Consider the following 17,101-nt stretch of genomic DNA (forward strand, 5'->3'; position numbering starts at 1 on the left):
CAAGCTCACCAATTCCCTGAGCCAAAGCCTAGAGTTGGGGTCCACCTGGGGTCACAGCAAAGTTGGGGGGTCATTGGGGCTCAGAATTCCCAGAATTCCCAGGGAGACTCACAGGGGCTGGGCAGGCTGGGGACTCCCACTGATCCCATTTGCTCCCAGAGCCCCCAGTATTCCCTCTGCCATCTGGAGACTGGTGACAGGCTGGCTCAGGAGACACACTGGGGTTATGCTCACACACCCAGAATACATGGCAAGCACCCAAATTTTCCCCTGAGCTGCCCTCAGGGGGATGCTTCAGACAGTCAGAGCAAGGTCAGCCAACCCACTACACAAGCCCCACAGATGAACCTGTGTGTCTGCCTGTCTGCCCGTTGCCTCTCCATCTATCAGTCTATTCATCTGTCTATCTGTCTGTCCATCTACCATCTGTCCACCTGTCTGTCCATCCATCTGAGCTGTCCACCCATTTGTCTGTCCGCCTGTCTCTCTTCATCAGTACATTCATTTGTCCATCTGTCTGTTCATCTACCTGTCTGCTCACCTGTCTGTCTCTCCACCCGTCTATCTGTCTATCCATCTAAGCTGTCCACCCATTTATCTGTCCGTTGGCCTCTCTTCATCCATCGGCCCATTCATCTGACCATCTGTCTGTCCACCCACCTGTCTGTCCACCCATCTGTCTGCCTGTCTATATGTCCATTCATCAGGGCTGTCCACCCATTTGTTTGTCCACTTGTCTGTCTTTCTCCCTGGGGTAGATGGAACCATAGACTTAGCACCCAAGTATCTGGCACTGAACCACCCCAAGCTCACTTCCCAGGTTTGGGTGAAAGTATCTCAGCACCCCACATTTAAAGGGAGTGAGCAAGTGGGGAAGTTTGTGACGGTCACTCCCAGACCCCAGGCTTAGTCACCCTCAGGGGGCCTTTCTTGTTAGGGGGGGGGGGCAAGGATTCTAGGAAAGACCAGAGCCACAGCACAATGCAGAAGGACCATGGTTTGAATCCAGCGTGCCCATATAGTCCCCCTGTGCCTGCCAGGGGGCGATTTCTGAGCTGTAGAGCCAGAAGTAACTCCTGAGCACTGCCGGGTGTGACCCAAAAAGCCAAAAGCCAAAATAAAATAAAATAAAAATAAACACACAAACAAAACAGAACAAACAAACAAAAAAACCAAGGAGGGCGTTTGGCCTGCACACAGCCGAACCGGGTTTCATTCCAGAATCTCAAATGATTCCGAGCACCGACAGAGGTGATACCAGAGCAACAGAGCAGGAGTAAGCCCTGAACAACAGACAGGTATGGCCTCAAAGCCCAAGCCACAGAGAGGGAAAGGACTGTGAGGAGGGAGGAGACCTGGCAGGTTGGATGGAGTGGGCAGGGAAACAGAACCCCAAAATACTGACCATTACCAGTGGGGCACAGATTGGGGCAGTGACTCACCCAGGCGGGTAGGCTCCCAGGAGGAGGCAGCTGGGCTAGACGGAGACCGCACTGACTTCCTCAGCCCCACCTGCCCCTCTGCTTGTGGCCTGGTGGGGCAGCTGGGGACTGGATGTGGAGGGTCTTCCCTGCTTCAGTGGCTCCCCTGAAGTGCTTCTTAAAGGCAGCCTCGGGGCTGCGGTCACAAGGCCCCCTAAAAGCTTCCAGTGTGCGGGGGTCCAACACCTGTGCTGTGACCTCATCCAGGAACCTGGAGAAGGGTGACCTGGCCTCCTGCCCATGGCCTGGTTGCCCTAGTGTGGCCTCCCCAAAGCCTGGGGCTCTGGGCCCCAGCGGGGAGCAGGGCCAGGAAGCCGCCCCAGAGAGCATCCTGTTTAGTGGGTCCTAAAGCACTAGCACTGAGCCCTCCTGCAGCTGAGGGATGCCTGTCTCCACTCCCGCCTACCCTATCGATCCAGACAGGATGAGGTGGGGGGCCTCCTGCCCCTAAAATTGATTCCCACTCAATGGAGTTTGGCTTCGGGCTTAGAAAGTGCTTTTCAGGCAAAGGTTGAGCTGGGGGCACTGGATGGAAAGCAGGAGTGAAGGGAGGGGCAGAGGCAGAGCCCAGTGGTCATCCTAGGCCCTGGGACCACGAGGGGGACCTTCTGCTTGCCCACATGGGAGCTGTCATGGTGTACCTGCTGTTTTCCCACCAGTCCTTGTCCCTCCTTTGGTTTTGGAAGGCAAGGGATGCAGGGAAAAGACCACATTCTGGGGGCCCAGAGAGATAGCACAGCTGCGTTTTGCCTTGCAAGCAGCCGATCCAGACCAAAGGTGGTTGGTTCAAATCCCGGTGTCCCATATGGTCCCCTGTGCCTGCCAGGAGCTATTTCTGAGCAGACAGACAGGAGTAACCCCTGAGCAACGCCAGGTGTGGCCAAAAAACAAACAAACAAACAAACAAAAAAAAAAACCACATTTCCCAGGCTCATTTGCAGTCAGAGACAGCTAATAAGCTGTTGGTGTGTGACTGGTAGGTTAAGAGCTTGGACAGCTTGTCCCAGCCATGGTCTTTGGCTCCTACTTACTCCTCATCTTTCTGAGTCTTATTCTGAAACACAGAAGCGTTGGTGAACTGTTACAGCTACTTTTGTACCAGGAGGTAAAACTTGTGGCAGAAAGCTCTGTCTGAAGGATGAAGGAGTAAAAAGAGGAGAGGGACCTGTGTCCTCCTTACACCAGCCTGGAGCCACCTGCCTTTGGTGCTGTACCAAACAAGACAAATGCACCAGGTCCCATGCACCTGCCTCCGTCACATTGGGAGAGACCCATGTTTCTTTTTAGCCCCTGGGACTGGCAGCAGAGAGGTGGGGAGTGGGGCACAGACCCTAGAAAGGCAGGCCCAGAGTTAGATATAAATACTTGCTGCTTTGGGAGATGCTCCTGGCACCTCAAAAATCCAGGACTGAGAGCCCCTTCCTGGGTGCAGCTGCAGGATCCAAGGACAGTTGAACACAGGCCCTGACCTAGGTCCATGTCTGGCCCACAGGGGTGACCATGACCCCTGTTCTGGCCTCTCAGTGGCCAGGACATGCCGAAGGGGCCCTGAGTCCTGCCTGCCATGTCTGTATAGCTGGCAAATCCCGGCTGTCCCCCACAGAGTGTCCAAGACCTAGAACCCAATTTCTTGGGATCAACTTCCAGATCACACCTGGATCCAAGAAGCTGCCCAGACAGACTGGTCTGCATTCACACTGGGAGGCTTTCCCCAAGAATACAACTGAAACTTGGGCCAGAGCGGTGGTGCTAGCAGTGAAGCGTCTGCCTTGACCACGTTAGCCTAGGATGGACCGCGGTTCGATCCCCCGGCATCCCATATGGTCCCCGAAGCCAGGAGCAATTTCTGAGCACATAACCAGGAGTAACCCCTGAGCTTCACTGGGTGTGGCCGAAACACCAAAAACAAAACAAACAAAAACAAACAACTTGAAACTTGGGAGATGTGAGCACTGTAAATATGAGCCCTGGGGTGAGAGGTGTGAGCACTGTAGGCAAGAATCCTGGAGTGACATGTAAGCATGGTAGGCATGCATCCTGGGGTGAGGTGTGAGTACTGTAGGAATGAGTCCTGGGGTAAGGTGTGAGCACTTCAGACATGAGTCCTGGCATGCAGTGTTCTGAGCACTAACTTTGAGTCTTGAGTGAGGTTTGAGCACTGGAAGCATGAGTCTTGGGTAAGGTCTGAGCATTGCAGGCATGAGTCCTGGATGAGGTCTGAGCACTGTAGGTATGAGTCCTAAATGAGGTCTGAGCACTGTAGGCATGTATTCTGGGTGAGGTCTGATCATTGAATAAGTCCTAGGGTGAGACCTAAGCACTGCAAGCATGAGTCCTGGGTGAGGTCTGAGCACTGTAGGCATGAGTCCTAAGTGAGGTCTGAGCACTATAGACATGAGTTCTGAGGTGAGACCTGAGCACTGTAGGCATGGGTAGGCTCTGGAGGTTGGCCACCCGACGAGACCAATGCAAGGGTGGGTAAGGGTCTCTTCCAGCCCATAGCCTCGGAGGTTAGACTCGGAAAAAGGAGGAAAGAATGTGAGCGACACACCACTAGCAGGGAAGCATTGTCAGAGCATGTGTCCTGGTGTGAGGTCTGAGCATTATAGGAATGTGTCCTGGTGTGAGGTCTGAGCACTATAAGCATGAATCTTGGGTGAGGTCTGAGCACAGTGGGCATGAGCCCTGGTTGAGGTCTGACCACTTTTTTTTTTTTTTTTTTGGTTTTTGGGCCACACCCTGCGGTGCTCAGGGGTCACTCCTGGCTGTCTGCTCAGAAATAGTTCCTGGGAGGCACGGGGGACCATATGGGACACCGGGATTCGAACCAACCTCCTTGGGTCCTGAATCGGCTGCTTGCAAGGCAAACACCGCTGTGCTATCTCTCCAGGCCCGAGCTCTGACCAATTTAGGCATGGGTCCTAAGAGAGGTGTGAGCACTATAGGCACGAGTCCTGGGGTGACATGTAAGCACTGTAAGCATGAGTCCTGGAGTGAGGTGTGAGCTATGTAGTCTTGAGACCTGGACTCAGCCCCTGCACCACAACCAAAACAGTAGCCACAGAGCTCAGGGCCATCAGAGCTAGGGAACATGGGGTCTGGGTCAGGCCCTGCACATGCTCTGCTGTCCCAGTGCTCACGTGGCCTCCCACATGGGGACACAGAGGCTCTCGAATCCCCCAATTTCTGAGGTCCCCAGGTCACTCTGGGCTTCCCTGCAATGCCTCATTACCCCCCACCTCAAGGATAGGCTCTTTCGAGGGTCCCTGTGGCCTTGCCTTGCCCTGCCCTCCACCCCCATGCTGGTCACCGGCCCTAGGTATGTTGGAGTGCAGAGAGGAGGGAATGAATGAATGAATGAATGAGTGAATGAGTGAGTGAGTGAGTAAGGAGGCCACCTCTCAGGTTAAACTGTGCTGAGCATATGGGGTCAGCCTTGTCAGTCACCCATGCCTCAGCCACTGCAGGGCCAAGGGCCAATTCCTGGACCCACCTTACTCCCGCCCAGGGTCAGGTGGTGCGTGATTCCGGGGGTCAATGCTGGGAGTCTCAGGTCCTAGCCAAGCGCCAGGCAGGGCCTTGGAACTCCTGGGTTCGGGTCCATCCTCAGGGTCTGGCCTGGCTGGCCAATCTCTGAGTTCAGCGTCACTGCTACATGGCCGGGATGAGAGCGCAATGGGGAGGACGTTTGCCTTGCATGTGGCTGACCCACGTTCAACTCCTGGCATCCCATAGGGTCCCCCAAGACTTCCAGAAGCTATTTCTTTTTTTGTTTGTTTTTGTTTATGTTTATGGGCCACACCTATTGACGCTCAGGGGTTACTTCTGGCTATGCTCTCAGAAATTGCTCCTCGCTTGGAGGACCATATGGGACGCTGGGGATTGAACCTAGGTCCGTCCTAAGCTAGTGCTTGCAAGGCAGATGCCTTATATCTAGTGCTACCACTCTGCTCCCCAGGAGCAATTTCTGAATGTAGAGCCAGGAGTAACCCCTGAGCACCACTGGGTGTGGTTCCAAGACTAAAAAACAAAGACAGAGTTGTCACAACCTCCCTGTTGTCATAACAACCTTCTGCTCTGAGGCTGGCCCAGAGTGGGGTACCCTGAAGACACTCATTCTTCAACCTCCTTTGGCAGTGCCTCCATCCCAGCCCCAAACAGCACCATCGGAGGATAGTGGACATGGCTTTTTGCTCTGCAGGCACCGCTCAGGGGTGCCTGAGCCCCTGAGCCCCACATCTCAGGGCTCACAAGCCCCACATCCCCAAATCACACATAAATCACTCTCCCGGGTCCTCACCTGGGTCTCTCCCCTTGCCCTGGGTGGGATCCAGGGACAGGCAGGTTCAGAACCCAAACCAGGGTAATCGTGGCACCTTCACCAGATCCAGGCCCAGGGCCAACCCCTCCACAGTCCCCAAACTCCTTCACACAGGGGTGGGGAGGGGATGAGGGTCCCCAGGCCCCTGATCTTGAAGATTCCCACACTGCTCCAGCGTCTAGACCCACCCCAGTCCCCAGACTCCAAAGTGCCCAGCTGGTCTCGCCTCAACTGTCCAGAGCTGGTGGGGCATCATGGCGCACCTGGGCTACTTCTACAACCCTATAAACCAGGGGTCTCAAACTCAATTTACCTGGGGGCTGCAAGAGGCAAAGTCGGGGTGATCCTTGAATGCAATGTCAGTAGTAAGCCTTGAACATTGGGGGGTATGACCCAAACAACTAAAACAAAACAAAACAAATCAAAAAAAGATTCCTCTAGGGCAAGGCCACAAAATGTTTTACGGAGAGCTGCAAATGGCCCATGGGCCCCGAGTTTGAGACCCCTGCTATAAAAACTGCCTGCACCCCGTTTTGCACACCCAGCCTCTGTGGCATAGTCCACTTCTGCACTCCACTGTCCATCGGCTCACTCACTGTCTCGGACCCTTCCCAAACCCCATGTTCCTCTCTTCCACAGCTCCCCTCTGTCCTGTACCCCCATCTCATGGTCATGACCCCAGCCTGCTGCAGCCCCTTTGAGGCCCATTTTTCAGGCTCTGCTGAGTTCCCCCCAACTTGTCTCCCACCTGCTGACACCTCCCAGCCCTGACCCCTACTCCTTCTGCCCATCGACTGTCCATTCATGCCTGTCCGGCCACATGGATCCCCATCTCTCCTCTCCACCATGGTCCACAAAGTGGGGTGCTCTGCTTCCCAGGCAGGACCCAGGCCTGGCTATCTCCCTCACCAGGTGGCTCTGGAACAAGCCAGGGCAGTTCCCATCAGGCCTGGAACTGGAGCCCAAGAGCTCCCAGGGTCTATAGGGCCAGCCTTTTGGCTTTGGACGCAGTGCAGGGACCGAGCTCCCAGAATGGGGTACCCTATAGACACTCATTCTGCAACCACAGGGACATTTTTTTTTGTTTTCTTTTTGTTTGGGGTCACACTTCGCTGCACTCAAGGAAGGGTGTTATGCCTGGCTCTAAGCTCCTGGCAGGCTCAGGGGATCTTATGGGATGCTGGGGATCAAACTCAGTTGGCCATGTCTCCCTGCTGTGCTATCGCTGGGAACCCCCCTCCCTCTCCCCACACACACACAGTGAGTCTGTCCTCCTCACTGCTGGGCAAATGTGGCTCCCACAATGGGGAATCTTTAGGAGCCACTGGACAGAGAAGTAAACTGGACACTGAACCCCAGAGGCGCCTGGCCTGGGATGACCCTCGGCAGGTGCAAAAGAGTAAAGGTAACCTGATTCAGAACCTCTGTTCTGGTGCGCCCCCTTCCCCCAGCCCTGGGGCTAGACAGTATCCCGGGAGGGAAACCAAGTTGCCATTGGAGGTCAGAGCAGCAAAGCTTGGGTCAGCCCAAATCTGGTCCCCACAGAGGGGAGAGCCCACCTCGTAGTGCCATCACCCCAACACTCCAGTAGAGCCACGTGCTGCCCCGATTGACCCTCTGGGCTGTTCACACCCTGGGTCTCACCCGCCAGTGCTCAGGAATCACTCCTGGCCATGCTTGGGGGACCTTATGGGCTGCAGGAGGTAGCTAGGTGCAAGGCCAGTGCCCTCCCTGCTATGGTATCCCTCTGCCATGTTCTTCATTCCTTGCTTGATCTTTCCACAATGTCCCAACGCGGGGCACCCCATTTTGTCTGTTGGAGTAGGGATCTCCTTCAGAGCTGCCAAGGAAGGTCTGAGTGAGTGTCCCCTATACACACAGAAATAGTCCCTTGCGAACTTGGGCCCCGTGAGACTCTGAGGGCAGGAGTCCTCCCGGCATGTGTCCCCATGACATCCTCACTGTGCCGCCCGGGTGCCCAGAGCTCCTGGATATGGGGCAGCAGGAAGTGGCATGTGGGAATCTGGAGGCACCCGGGGTTGTCGCCCACAGGGTCCTTCACGGTCCCCTGCCTGCCTAGAGCCGCATCTGCACAGACCTCAGTGCCCGCCCTGATTATAGTAAGCGTCGGGAAATGAAGGGTTTCAAGACTCTGCCAGGGCTCTAGCTGGTTGCGGGCACCCGCCCCGCGCGTCACAGATGCCAGGCGGATCCACCTCCAGCGACCACTTGTCCCCAAAGCAGTGCCACACCCGGCCTGACTGCGTGCGGGGGACACAGGAGGACACAGCTGGACACAGGAGTTTCTCTCTCGGGTCTTTGGAGGGAGCAGGATGTACAGAGTGGGACAAAGAGAAGAGCCTATAGAAGGAAAAGGTCTTGTCCATTGGGCCTTAGGGACAATTCCGAGCAGAGCCTGGGACAGAGTGAGCTGGCGGGGCACCCTGTCTGGAGCTGGCACAGGCCTCCCAGGCTCCACTTTTGGGGGCTTCTCCTTTAGTTACCCCCACCCACTCCTGGGTGCCTCTGATGCACCCGGCTGCAGGCTGGGTTGCCCACGCTGCTGTTCTTGCCCCCAAGGAACCCCGGCACCGGGTGGGGCATAGATGAGCCGCCCCTGAACCCCGCAGGAAACGGAAACGCTCGGAAGAAATTCCCACGCAGTGCACTGGGGCTCAGGAGCACGCGAGCACCCTCTGGGCTGCCCCCAAGGATGGGGGGGGGCCTACAGAGCCTCAGTTTCCTCCTGCTAACCAGATTAGGACAAGGCCTGCTGGGAAGACGGGGGTCCTGGGGGGTCCAGGAGCTGCTGTGCGCCCCCGCCCCCCCCCCGGCCTTTCCTGGCTCTCCCGAGCTCGCCTAGCCCGAGATCGCAATGCAGGGCCGCAGGATCCCCGGCCCGGTGCCCAGGCCTCGCTGGGACCCCGTGTCCCCTCCCTGGCCCTCTCGCCGCAGGGACGCGCGCGCTCGAGGCCCGAGGTGCCCAGGTCGGGGCTGGGCGCGCGGCGCGGGGACGCGATGGGGGGACCCGACCCGGTGGCGCGCGGAGGCCCCGTCCAGCCCCGCCCCGGTGCCCGGCTCGATCCCCAGTGCCCGGCCGGCTCCTCCCCGGCGTGCGGGGCGGAGGGGCGCCGCGGGGCGCGGGGACTGGGCCGGCCCCGCCTCCGCGCGCGGCCCGGGCTCGCAGGTACTCACCGCCCGGCGCAGCCGGCCCGGCCTCCGGCCTCCGGTCCACATGGCCGCGGGTGGGCACCGCGCCGCTCCCCGGGCCCCGCTTCCCGCCGCCGCCGCCGCCCCGGGCCCTCCAGACTCCGGAGCCACCGAGCGCGCCCCGAGAGCTGGGCTGGCGCGGCCGGGGCTCCCCCAACCGCGCCCGGCTTCCCGCAGGGAGCGCCCGCCCCCCGCCCCCAGCCCGGCTCCCCGCCAGCCCCGGCCCCGCGCAGCCGCGGCTGCTTTCGGCGGCGGCTCCCCCCGCAGCGCCCCAAGCGGGGCGCACACTCGGGGGGCGCGCGCGGCAGGACCCGCGTGCGGCCCGGGAGCCCCCCGCGCGCCCGGAGCGGGCGTGGGAATGAATGAGGCGCGCGCGCGCGCGCGTGAATGGCCGTGTCCATGAATGAAGGCTGGCAAGGGATGGGGGCGGCCGAGGAACAAATGAATGAGGCTGCTGGCCTCGCGACCTCATTCATTCATTCATTGATTCCTTCAACATTCATGGGGCACCTGCTGTATACCAGCTTTCTTCCTTCTTTCAGCCTGTATGGGCCTCCTGCTGAATATACCAGTTCTGCTCTGAGACCAGGGGCTGATTCAGAACTTTCAGCCCTGTAGTTATTGCTGGGTGGGGGGAAAACCTCCCTCTGCTGGCACAGGAGGGGCCTGGCCCATTACTTGCACCCCTTAGCCAGTTGGGAGGGCCCTCGTCTCCAGGGGACTTCTCAGATGTGAGACCGCTCCTGGGATCAGAGGTTGGAGCTTTCTCCCACCCCCAATTATACCGCCCCAGGTGGGCCTAGCCCTGGCATGTGGGAGGCACCCACTGGCCCCACTTTGGGCACCAGGATAGGCATCAGCACTCTGAACCCGGGCAGCAGGGCCAGGGTAAGTAAGTGGCAAAGAAGGTTCTTGTGGAGGATGATCGGTTAATTTGCTGGTTCCCTCTCCACCAGGATGCTCTTCCTGGTCCTCATCTGACCTGCAGGTGAAACAAAGCTGGAAAACCGGGTCTCTCCTTTGCTTCTATGGTGAGAATAAAAGGGTCCAAATAGTGGAACAGCATGCCTTGCACGCGGCCAACCTGAGTTTGATCCCCAGCATCCTATAGGGATCCCTGAGCACCGTCAGGAGTGATTACTATGTGCAGAGCCAGGAGTAACCCCTACAAGTTGGCTGGTCGGTGTAGGTGTGGGCAGTGCTGAGAAGGGGGAGAGGAGAGAAGAAAACAATTTACAATAAATAAAAGAGGAGGAGCTTGAGGGAAAGAAAAAGAAAGCCAGAGCCTGAGGAACTGGAGCCCTTTTACCTGGGCATTGCAGGTGTGGAGGCCTCAGTCGTATCCCTCACCCCGCTGGTGCCTGGCCTGGGTAGGAGGAAATTAGGAGCAGGATGCTGACCTGCATCACATGGGTCTCACAAAGATGAAGGGAAGGGGCAAGGGATGCAGGGTGTATCACCAACAGGGTGTATGCAGGGCTCTGCCCATAGCCCCTCCCAAGACACTGGCCCCCTCAGAAGCTGCCAGAATGTTCCCCACCCACCCCAGCTCGCAGCTGCCAGCGCCACAGATGGTGGGGAGGAGGGGGCGGCGGAGGTGGGGGGGGCACAAGCAGAGCTGGAAACTCGGAAACTTGAAGGCTGGATGGAGCCTGGATTGCAGGAAGGCCCCCAGGGAGTGGGGGGCTCAGCCCACCTGCATGGCTGCAGCCTCCCGCCTCCTGGGCCCCATCTACTGGGCCTCAGCTCTTCATGCTCTGTCCCATCTCAGCGGTACAGGGAAGTATGGGGGAAATGGGGAGCTGGCATTGATCACCCCACCCCATTTGCCTTGGGGAGGAGGTGGCAGTCAGCCCCTTCATCAGATAAGGGAACTGAGATGTAGGAGGCCCTTAGGCCACTGAGCAAATATCCCACGAATATTTCTGGTCAGGCCCAGAAATTCACACCTGTTCTTCCAAAGGGTCCATCTGGGGGGCAGGCCTTTAAGGGGGGGGGGAAACAGGTCTCTGAGGGGGACCAGGACAGGTACCTTGGGGACACTTATAGGACAGACTCTTCAGAAGAGTCTCTGTAAACAAATGAGGCCAGATTCTAAGCCACAATTCCAGACAGACTTCCTGGAGGAAGTGGGAGTTGAGTAGGTGGAAGGACATCTCTGGGGCTATGTGGATTACCTTGTCTCTAGGGCCATTATCCTTAGGCAGCCTCCGATGAGTGACCAGTCTGGCCACAGTTCCCACCTCCTGGTGCTCTGTCAGACCCACCCTCCTCCACTCACTGATCAACTCTGGCTTATGTGAGTACTGGGTCCAAGATGGGGGCGCACTGCATGGGGAGAAGGAAGGAACAAATAAGTGAGCGAATAAATGAAAAAAATGAATGAATGAATGAGTGAATGAATGAGAAAATAAACAATGAATGAGTGACTGAACAAATGAGTGAACAAATAAAAGAATGAGTGCTCTGCCTCATGGTCTTGGTGGCTACCTGGAGGAGGATGCACAGGTAGGGGTATGATGGTTCAGGGCCTCCAACTCTCCTTCCCTCCCAGGCTAGGACTGCACTGTGAGCTTGGTGCTTGGGCTCCCGGTGTTGGTTCTCCCTTGCCCAGATGCTTTGACTCACCCTTACCTCTACTCCGACTCCTCACAGCCACCCCATACTGTCCTGTTATCCAGCTGGCCCCTGGCCTGTTCCTCCTGGGAGAACTTTGTTTTATTTTGCTGCACTCAAGGGCTATTCCTGGCTCTGTGCTCAGAAATCACTCCTGGAGGGCTCAGGGGACCATATGGGATGCTGGGGATCAAACCTAGGTGGGCTACATGCAAGGCAAATATCTTACCTGCTGTTGTTCTGGCCTCACAACTCTTTTTTTTTTTTTATGGTTTTTCGGTTACACCTGGCAGCCCTCAGAGGTTACTCATGGCTCTACGCTCAGAAATTGCTCCTGGCAGGCTCGGGAGACCATATGGGATGCCGAGATTCGAACCACCGTCCTTCTGCGTCTAAGACAAATGCCTTATCGCTGTGCTTTCTCTCCGGCCCCCCAGCCTCACAACTCTTACCTGTTAAGAACTGTCATACTGTCTCAAAATGACCATCCCCACCTTTGACACTCACATCAGTAAAGTTGGGGTTACCCAAATGCTCTGTGAGTTTGACAAACGTGGGTGGACATTGTTAGTCTTGAATTTCAGCCATTTAGAATAATTTGGTGACCTACCAATGTAATGACCAAGGGCATCGGGAATATTAAGAATTTTTCTTAGGGTGCCAGAGTGGTAGCACAGTGGTAAGGCGTTTGCTTTGCACATGGCTGATCTAGGATGAACCACAGTTTGATCCCCCAGCATTCCATATGGTTCCCCAAGCCAGGAGCAATTTCTGAGTGCATAGCCAGGAGTAACCCCTGAGCGTCACCGGGTGTGGCCCAAAAACCAAAAAAAAAATCTTTCTTAGGGTTCTAAGTGATAGCACAGAGGGAGGGCACTTACTTGCTTTGCACACAGCCAATTGACTTAGATCCCCCGCATCCCATATGGTCCCTTGAAAACTGCCAGGAGTAATATTTGACCATCACCGAGTATGGCTTCCTCCACCAAAAAAAAGTTCTTATTTCTTAGTGTGTGTGTGTGTGTGTGTGTGTGTGTGTGTGTGTGTGTCTTATTTTACTGTAACTGTTCTCTATATATTCTGGGCATGAAGAATTTTTCTCAGATACTGCATTACAAATTTTCTTCTCAAGCCTCTTGCTTGCCTTTTAAGTTGCTTAAATGCATCTATCCGGGAGATGTAAAATTGAATAAAGCCCGATTTATCCATTTTCTTTTCTTGTCATTTGACTTTATTTTCTCATTGTGTTAAGAGAGAACTTTCCCTAATCCACTGTTTGTTACTAACATATGAAAATACAATTGCCCTTATATTGTACAATTTTGCTTATTTCATGCACTAGTGTGAATAGCCTTGGAAAAATTCTTTGGGTCATTTTGTCAGCATAACCAGGCTGCCTGGGTTTCCCTTAGCTTTACTCACATTTGACCTGTGTGTCAGGAACTTTGCTTATGGCTTTATCCTTCTGTTGGTAGAGGCCTTTGGATTGGTCCTCATATTGCCTTCTAATTAGATGTCTCTTAATTGGTTCCTTTGGTTTTCCTGTTAAAAAGATGTTTCCCCATTAAAAAGATGTTTCCCTATTGCCTCCTCTCTGGCCTTTCCCCCCCACCCTCGGGGGTGGGCTTAGTTTTTCCCAATAAAGGCTACTAAGGTGGACTGGAGGGGCGGCTGACATCTTGGCTCATGGTTCAATGTGGTGCAGCGACTGGTTTGTGGGTGAACAGCTTGCAGTTAGTATTCTGGCCTGCTATACCTTCCCAACTGTGTGTGGATTATTTCCTGAGTTAGAATTGCTGCTGGACCTGTGTCTCTTGTCCTTTCTGGACAGGGGGCATGGGAATCCCTCTCCCTCTCTGGGGATTGTGGAACACAAAACCGACCATCAACAGTCTCCCTCAGTGCTGATTCTGTACTTTTGCTTCACCTCTGTCTCAAACACCTCTTAATAAGGGGGTCATCCTCCCTGCTCCACTCTCCAGCACTGTCATCATGGAGTGTAACTCACTGTCCACTGATTATTTTGTCCAGATGACTGTTATCAGTCTGTGACTGTTCCTTTCTGGTGCAACTTTCCTTAGGATCTTGCCTGGGGCTAGAAATTTGATTTTTGCATCTGTGCAAAAGATCCTAGAAATGTAAGTCTAGTTTGTGAGATACTGAATTACAGGGGTTGGTTTTCAAATGTCAACCCATGGTACTGAGGGCTTAAAACCCATTTTCACAAGATGATACTTTTTGATTCCATCCATAAATATTTGCTGAAGATGTTCTGCACTGTGAAGGTCCCCGAGAGGGGACTTTAGTTCCTGAGTCTGTGGTCTCCCGAAAATGCACAGTACCTGCAAAGAAGGGACAAATGACCCTGGGTAGAACCACCTATAGACTCCAGACATTTGGCAGCAGTACAAAAAATGCCAACACGGGCTGGAAGATAGCTCAGCTGTAGGGCATTTGCAAGTGGCAGACCCATGAAGGACCCTGGTTCAATCTCCAGCATTCCATATGGTCCCCAAAGCCTATCAGGAGTGATTCCTAAGCACAGAGCCAGGAGTAATTCCTGTTCTCATTAGAGAACCATATTTATTCTTGGAGAACTGTCTGCATGGGTTCTGCACAGAAGAATATTCCATAAGATTCCACATAGAACACTCTGCATTAATTCTGCATAAAACATTCCACAGCGGTTCCTCATAGTAGAATATTCCATACAGATTCTGCATAGAACATTCTGATAGACTCAGCATAGAACATTCTGCATAGATTTTGCATAGGAGAACTTTCCTCTGGGGAACTAGTATTCCTAGTTTTGATTTTTGAGGAACACTGACCCAAAAGATGTGTGACATTGCTTTAGCATGGATATTACTTTAGTGGAATTCACCAGAAAAATAATTAATCTTGGGCCTCAAAAGATAGTTTAGTGTGTAGGGCAGTTGCTTTGCACGGGCTGACCCAGATTTTATCCTAATATCCCATGTGGTCTCCAAGTTCCACTAGCGGGGCTCTGAGCTCAGAGCCAATGGTAACCCTTGAGCACTGCTGGACCCATCTCCTAGATTCCCCAATAAAACAGAGACAAAGGAATAACAACAACAAAAAGAACACTTGGGTCCTGGGGCCAGAGCAATAGCATAATGAGAAGGGCATTTGCTTTGCACTCACCTAACTTGGGTTCAATTCTCAGCATCCCATATGATCCTCAAGCTTGCCAGGAGTGATTTCTGAGCAATGAGCCAAGAGTAATCTCTAAGTACAGGTGAGCCAGGTGTAGCCATTTTAGCATTGTTAGGAATGACAGTGGAGCACAGAGTGTGAACTGTCATTAGCAAGGCCCTAACATGCCCCCATAAAACCCAAGTTGTTCATATACCATGCAGATACCTATGTGTTTATTTTAATTTTGGGGGTGGTTGGTGGAAGATAGCTTTCATGGAGACTGACTTAAGAAACATGTGAGGGGAAAGATACATGCTCAGGAGAGAACTCAGCCTTCTCCAGAGCAAAGAAACAGAGATGAGCAAGAGACATGGGTGATCAAGGGAGAGCATCTGGACCTGAATTTTTCCACGAGTGTCTTTCATTCCCACACTCATTAGATCAGAAAAGAGCCCCGGGAGTCTGAATCAGAGGCCAGGCTAGTTCATGGAATTTGTCCCTGTAGCTGGTTGCTAATATTGCCTTGGTTTCTTTTGCATATAAAGGCTCCAGAGCAATAATAACTTCTCTTAGCCAGATATTGGTTTTATATATATAAATTATTAAAAATATAAGATATATAAAACATACCTATAATATTTACATATGCATTTTTTATATTTATGTGATGTGTAATATTATTTATATATATATTTTATAAATATATAGGTGTATATTCATAATATATAATACATACTATATATAAAAGGCCAACTTCTATCCTCCCAGTGCATTTGGGGACTGAGGATGTATGTGCCCCCAACTGATGACTGCAAAAGAACAGTTTCCAGGCTCATAATCAGAGACCCTTAATTCCTTCAACAATGCTTTTTTTTTAGAACAAGAGGAATTGGGAGACCTGCAGAGTGACAGGACATAGCAGAAGGATAGTCAGGGAGGAGTGAGGCTTCAGGGAGAAGATAAGCTTTAACAAAGGGACTTAAAACTGTCTCAGGAGCAACACTGTGTTGATAGGTAATCTCTTCTTTAACCAGAGAGCTCTGTGAGAAAGGAGGGATATCCTGGAGTCAAGCCTAATTAGTGACCACTGATCATGGGAAAATGGCGCCCCTCTTTGTGCGGTCCTTCCCCATCTGGAGCAGTGTCTTCGAAGCTTTCACCTTAAGGAGAAGCCCCAGTTGCTTTATGGGATTCCCCAGAATAGTAGTTCTATGGGGTTCCATCTTGTCAAGTGGCTCAGGGACAGTGTCACAGAGAAGATCCAACACTGAGACATTGAGACATTTACTGATTTTCTTCTTGGAGAAGCAGCCTTTCGTTTTATTGATCACCCCCCTCAGATTTTGAATGTTTTCTCTTTGATTTCTGCTCTTTACTGCTTCGTTTTTTCTTTGTACTTTGGGCTTTCTTGGCTCTGGTGTGTGTGTGTGTGTGTGTGTGTGTGTGTGTGTGTGTGTGTGTGTGTGTGTGTGTGATGTGGGATCTTGAACTTGGGGCCTTGTACACACCAGGTCGGTACCACTGCCAACTTCCAACCTGGTTCCTCGAGGCTAATTTCAGAGCCTTCTTGTATAAGCATTTTGTGCTATAACTTGCCTCCCCACCACAGCTCTTTTGACAATGTGTTTTCCCTTTATTCTGCTTAAAATATTTCCTCTTTCCCTCTGTGATTCCTTCTGGGATGCGTGGTTGATTTTGGAGTCCAGAGCTGCGTGTCCAAATGCTTGGTGCATTTTCGGGGATCTCTGTTGCTGCTGGTTCCTAACTGAATTCCATGGTGAGAAGAGGATAAGAATTAGCAGGATGCCAACCCCTTAGATGTAAGGGAGAGGAGGATGGGGAGATAGTACAAAGGAATGGAGTCCTGGGTCTGAGCCCTGGCATCACAGGCTGTCCCAACCACTGCCAGAATGAGGGGACCTAGTAGCACTGGGCTTGTCCCCCCAAATCTTCAGGGACATCTGTTGATTTCCCCTAAACCCTTTTGATCTCAGCAAATATTTTGTGTTCTAATGAAGAGTGTGGATTCACCCATTGTGGGTGGAATATTGGCACAGGCCCAGCTAGATGAAGTTCTGTTCAATCTTCTATGTCCTTATAATGTTCTGGTAGTGTTTATCCCTTGCAGGGGGAGATAGGGCAGGAATAGCTGATTCTAATGGTGAGTGTGTTCATTTTTCTTTGCAATACAACTTAGGGATATTTTTTGGTATTGTGTTCTTGGAGTTATGTTGTTCAGTAAGCCAACATTCAAGATTGTTAAGAACTAGTTCTGGAGGAAATAAACTTTTTTTAAAATTACAAAACGATCCTC

At 53.1% G+C, this 17,101-nt stretch overlaps 2 protein-coding genes across 2 annotated transcripts in view; one reads left to right on the plus strand and one right to left on the minus strand.

The window, feature by feature from the left end:
• The window catches only part of BEGAIN (brain enriched guanylate kinase associated), a 33,868-nt gene extending 24,791 nt beyond the window's left edge, over positions 1 to 9,077 (minus strand). Inside the window, 1 exon segment of the mRNA XM_049769811.1 lies at positions 8,998 to 9,077. Within this exon segment, the coding sequence (XP_049625768.1) occupies positions 8,998 to 9,039 (42 nt within the window). The 5' untranslated portion in view covers positions 9,040 to 9,077.
• Positions 1 to 17,101, plus strand: part of EML1 (EMAP like 1) — a 669,910-nt gene that overhangs the window by 503,367 nt on the left and 149,442 nt on the right. The gene's annotated exons all lie outside the window — the stretch shown is intronic.

This window comes from Suncus etruscus, chromosome 3, assembly GCF_024139225.1.
Source record: "Suncus etruscus isolate mSunEtr1 chromosome 3, mSunEtr1.pri.cur, whole genome shotgun sequence".
Taxonomy (NCBI): Eukaryota; Metazoa; Chordata; class Mammalia; order Eulipotyphla; family Soricidae; genus Suncus; species Suncus etruscus.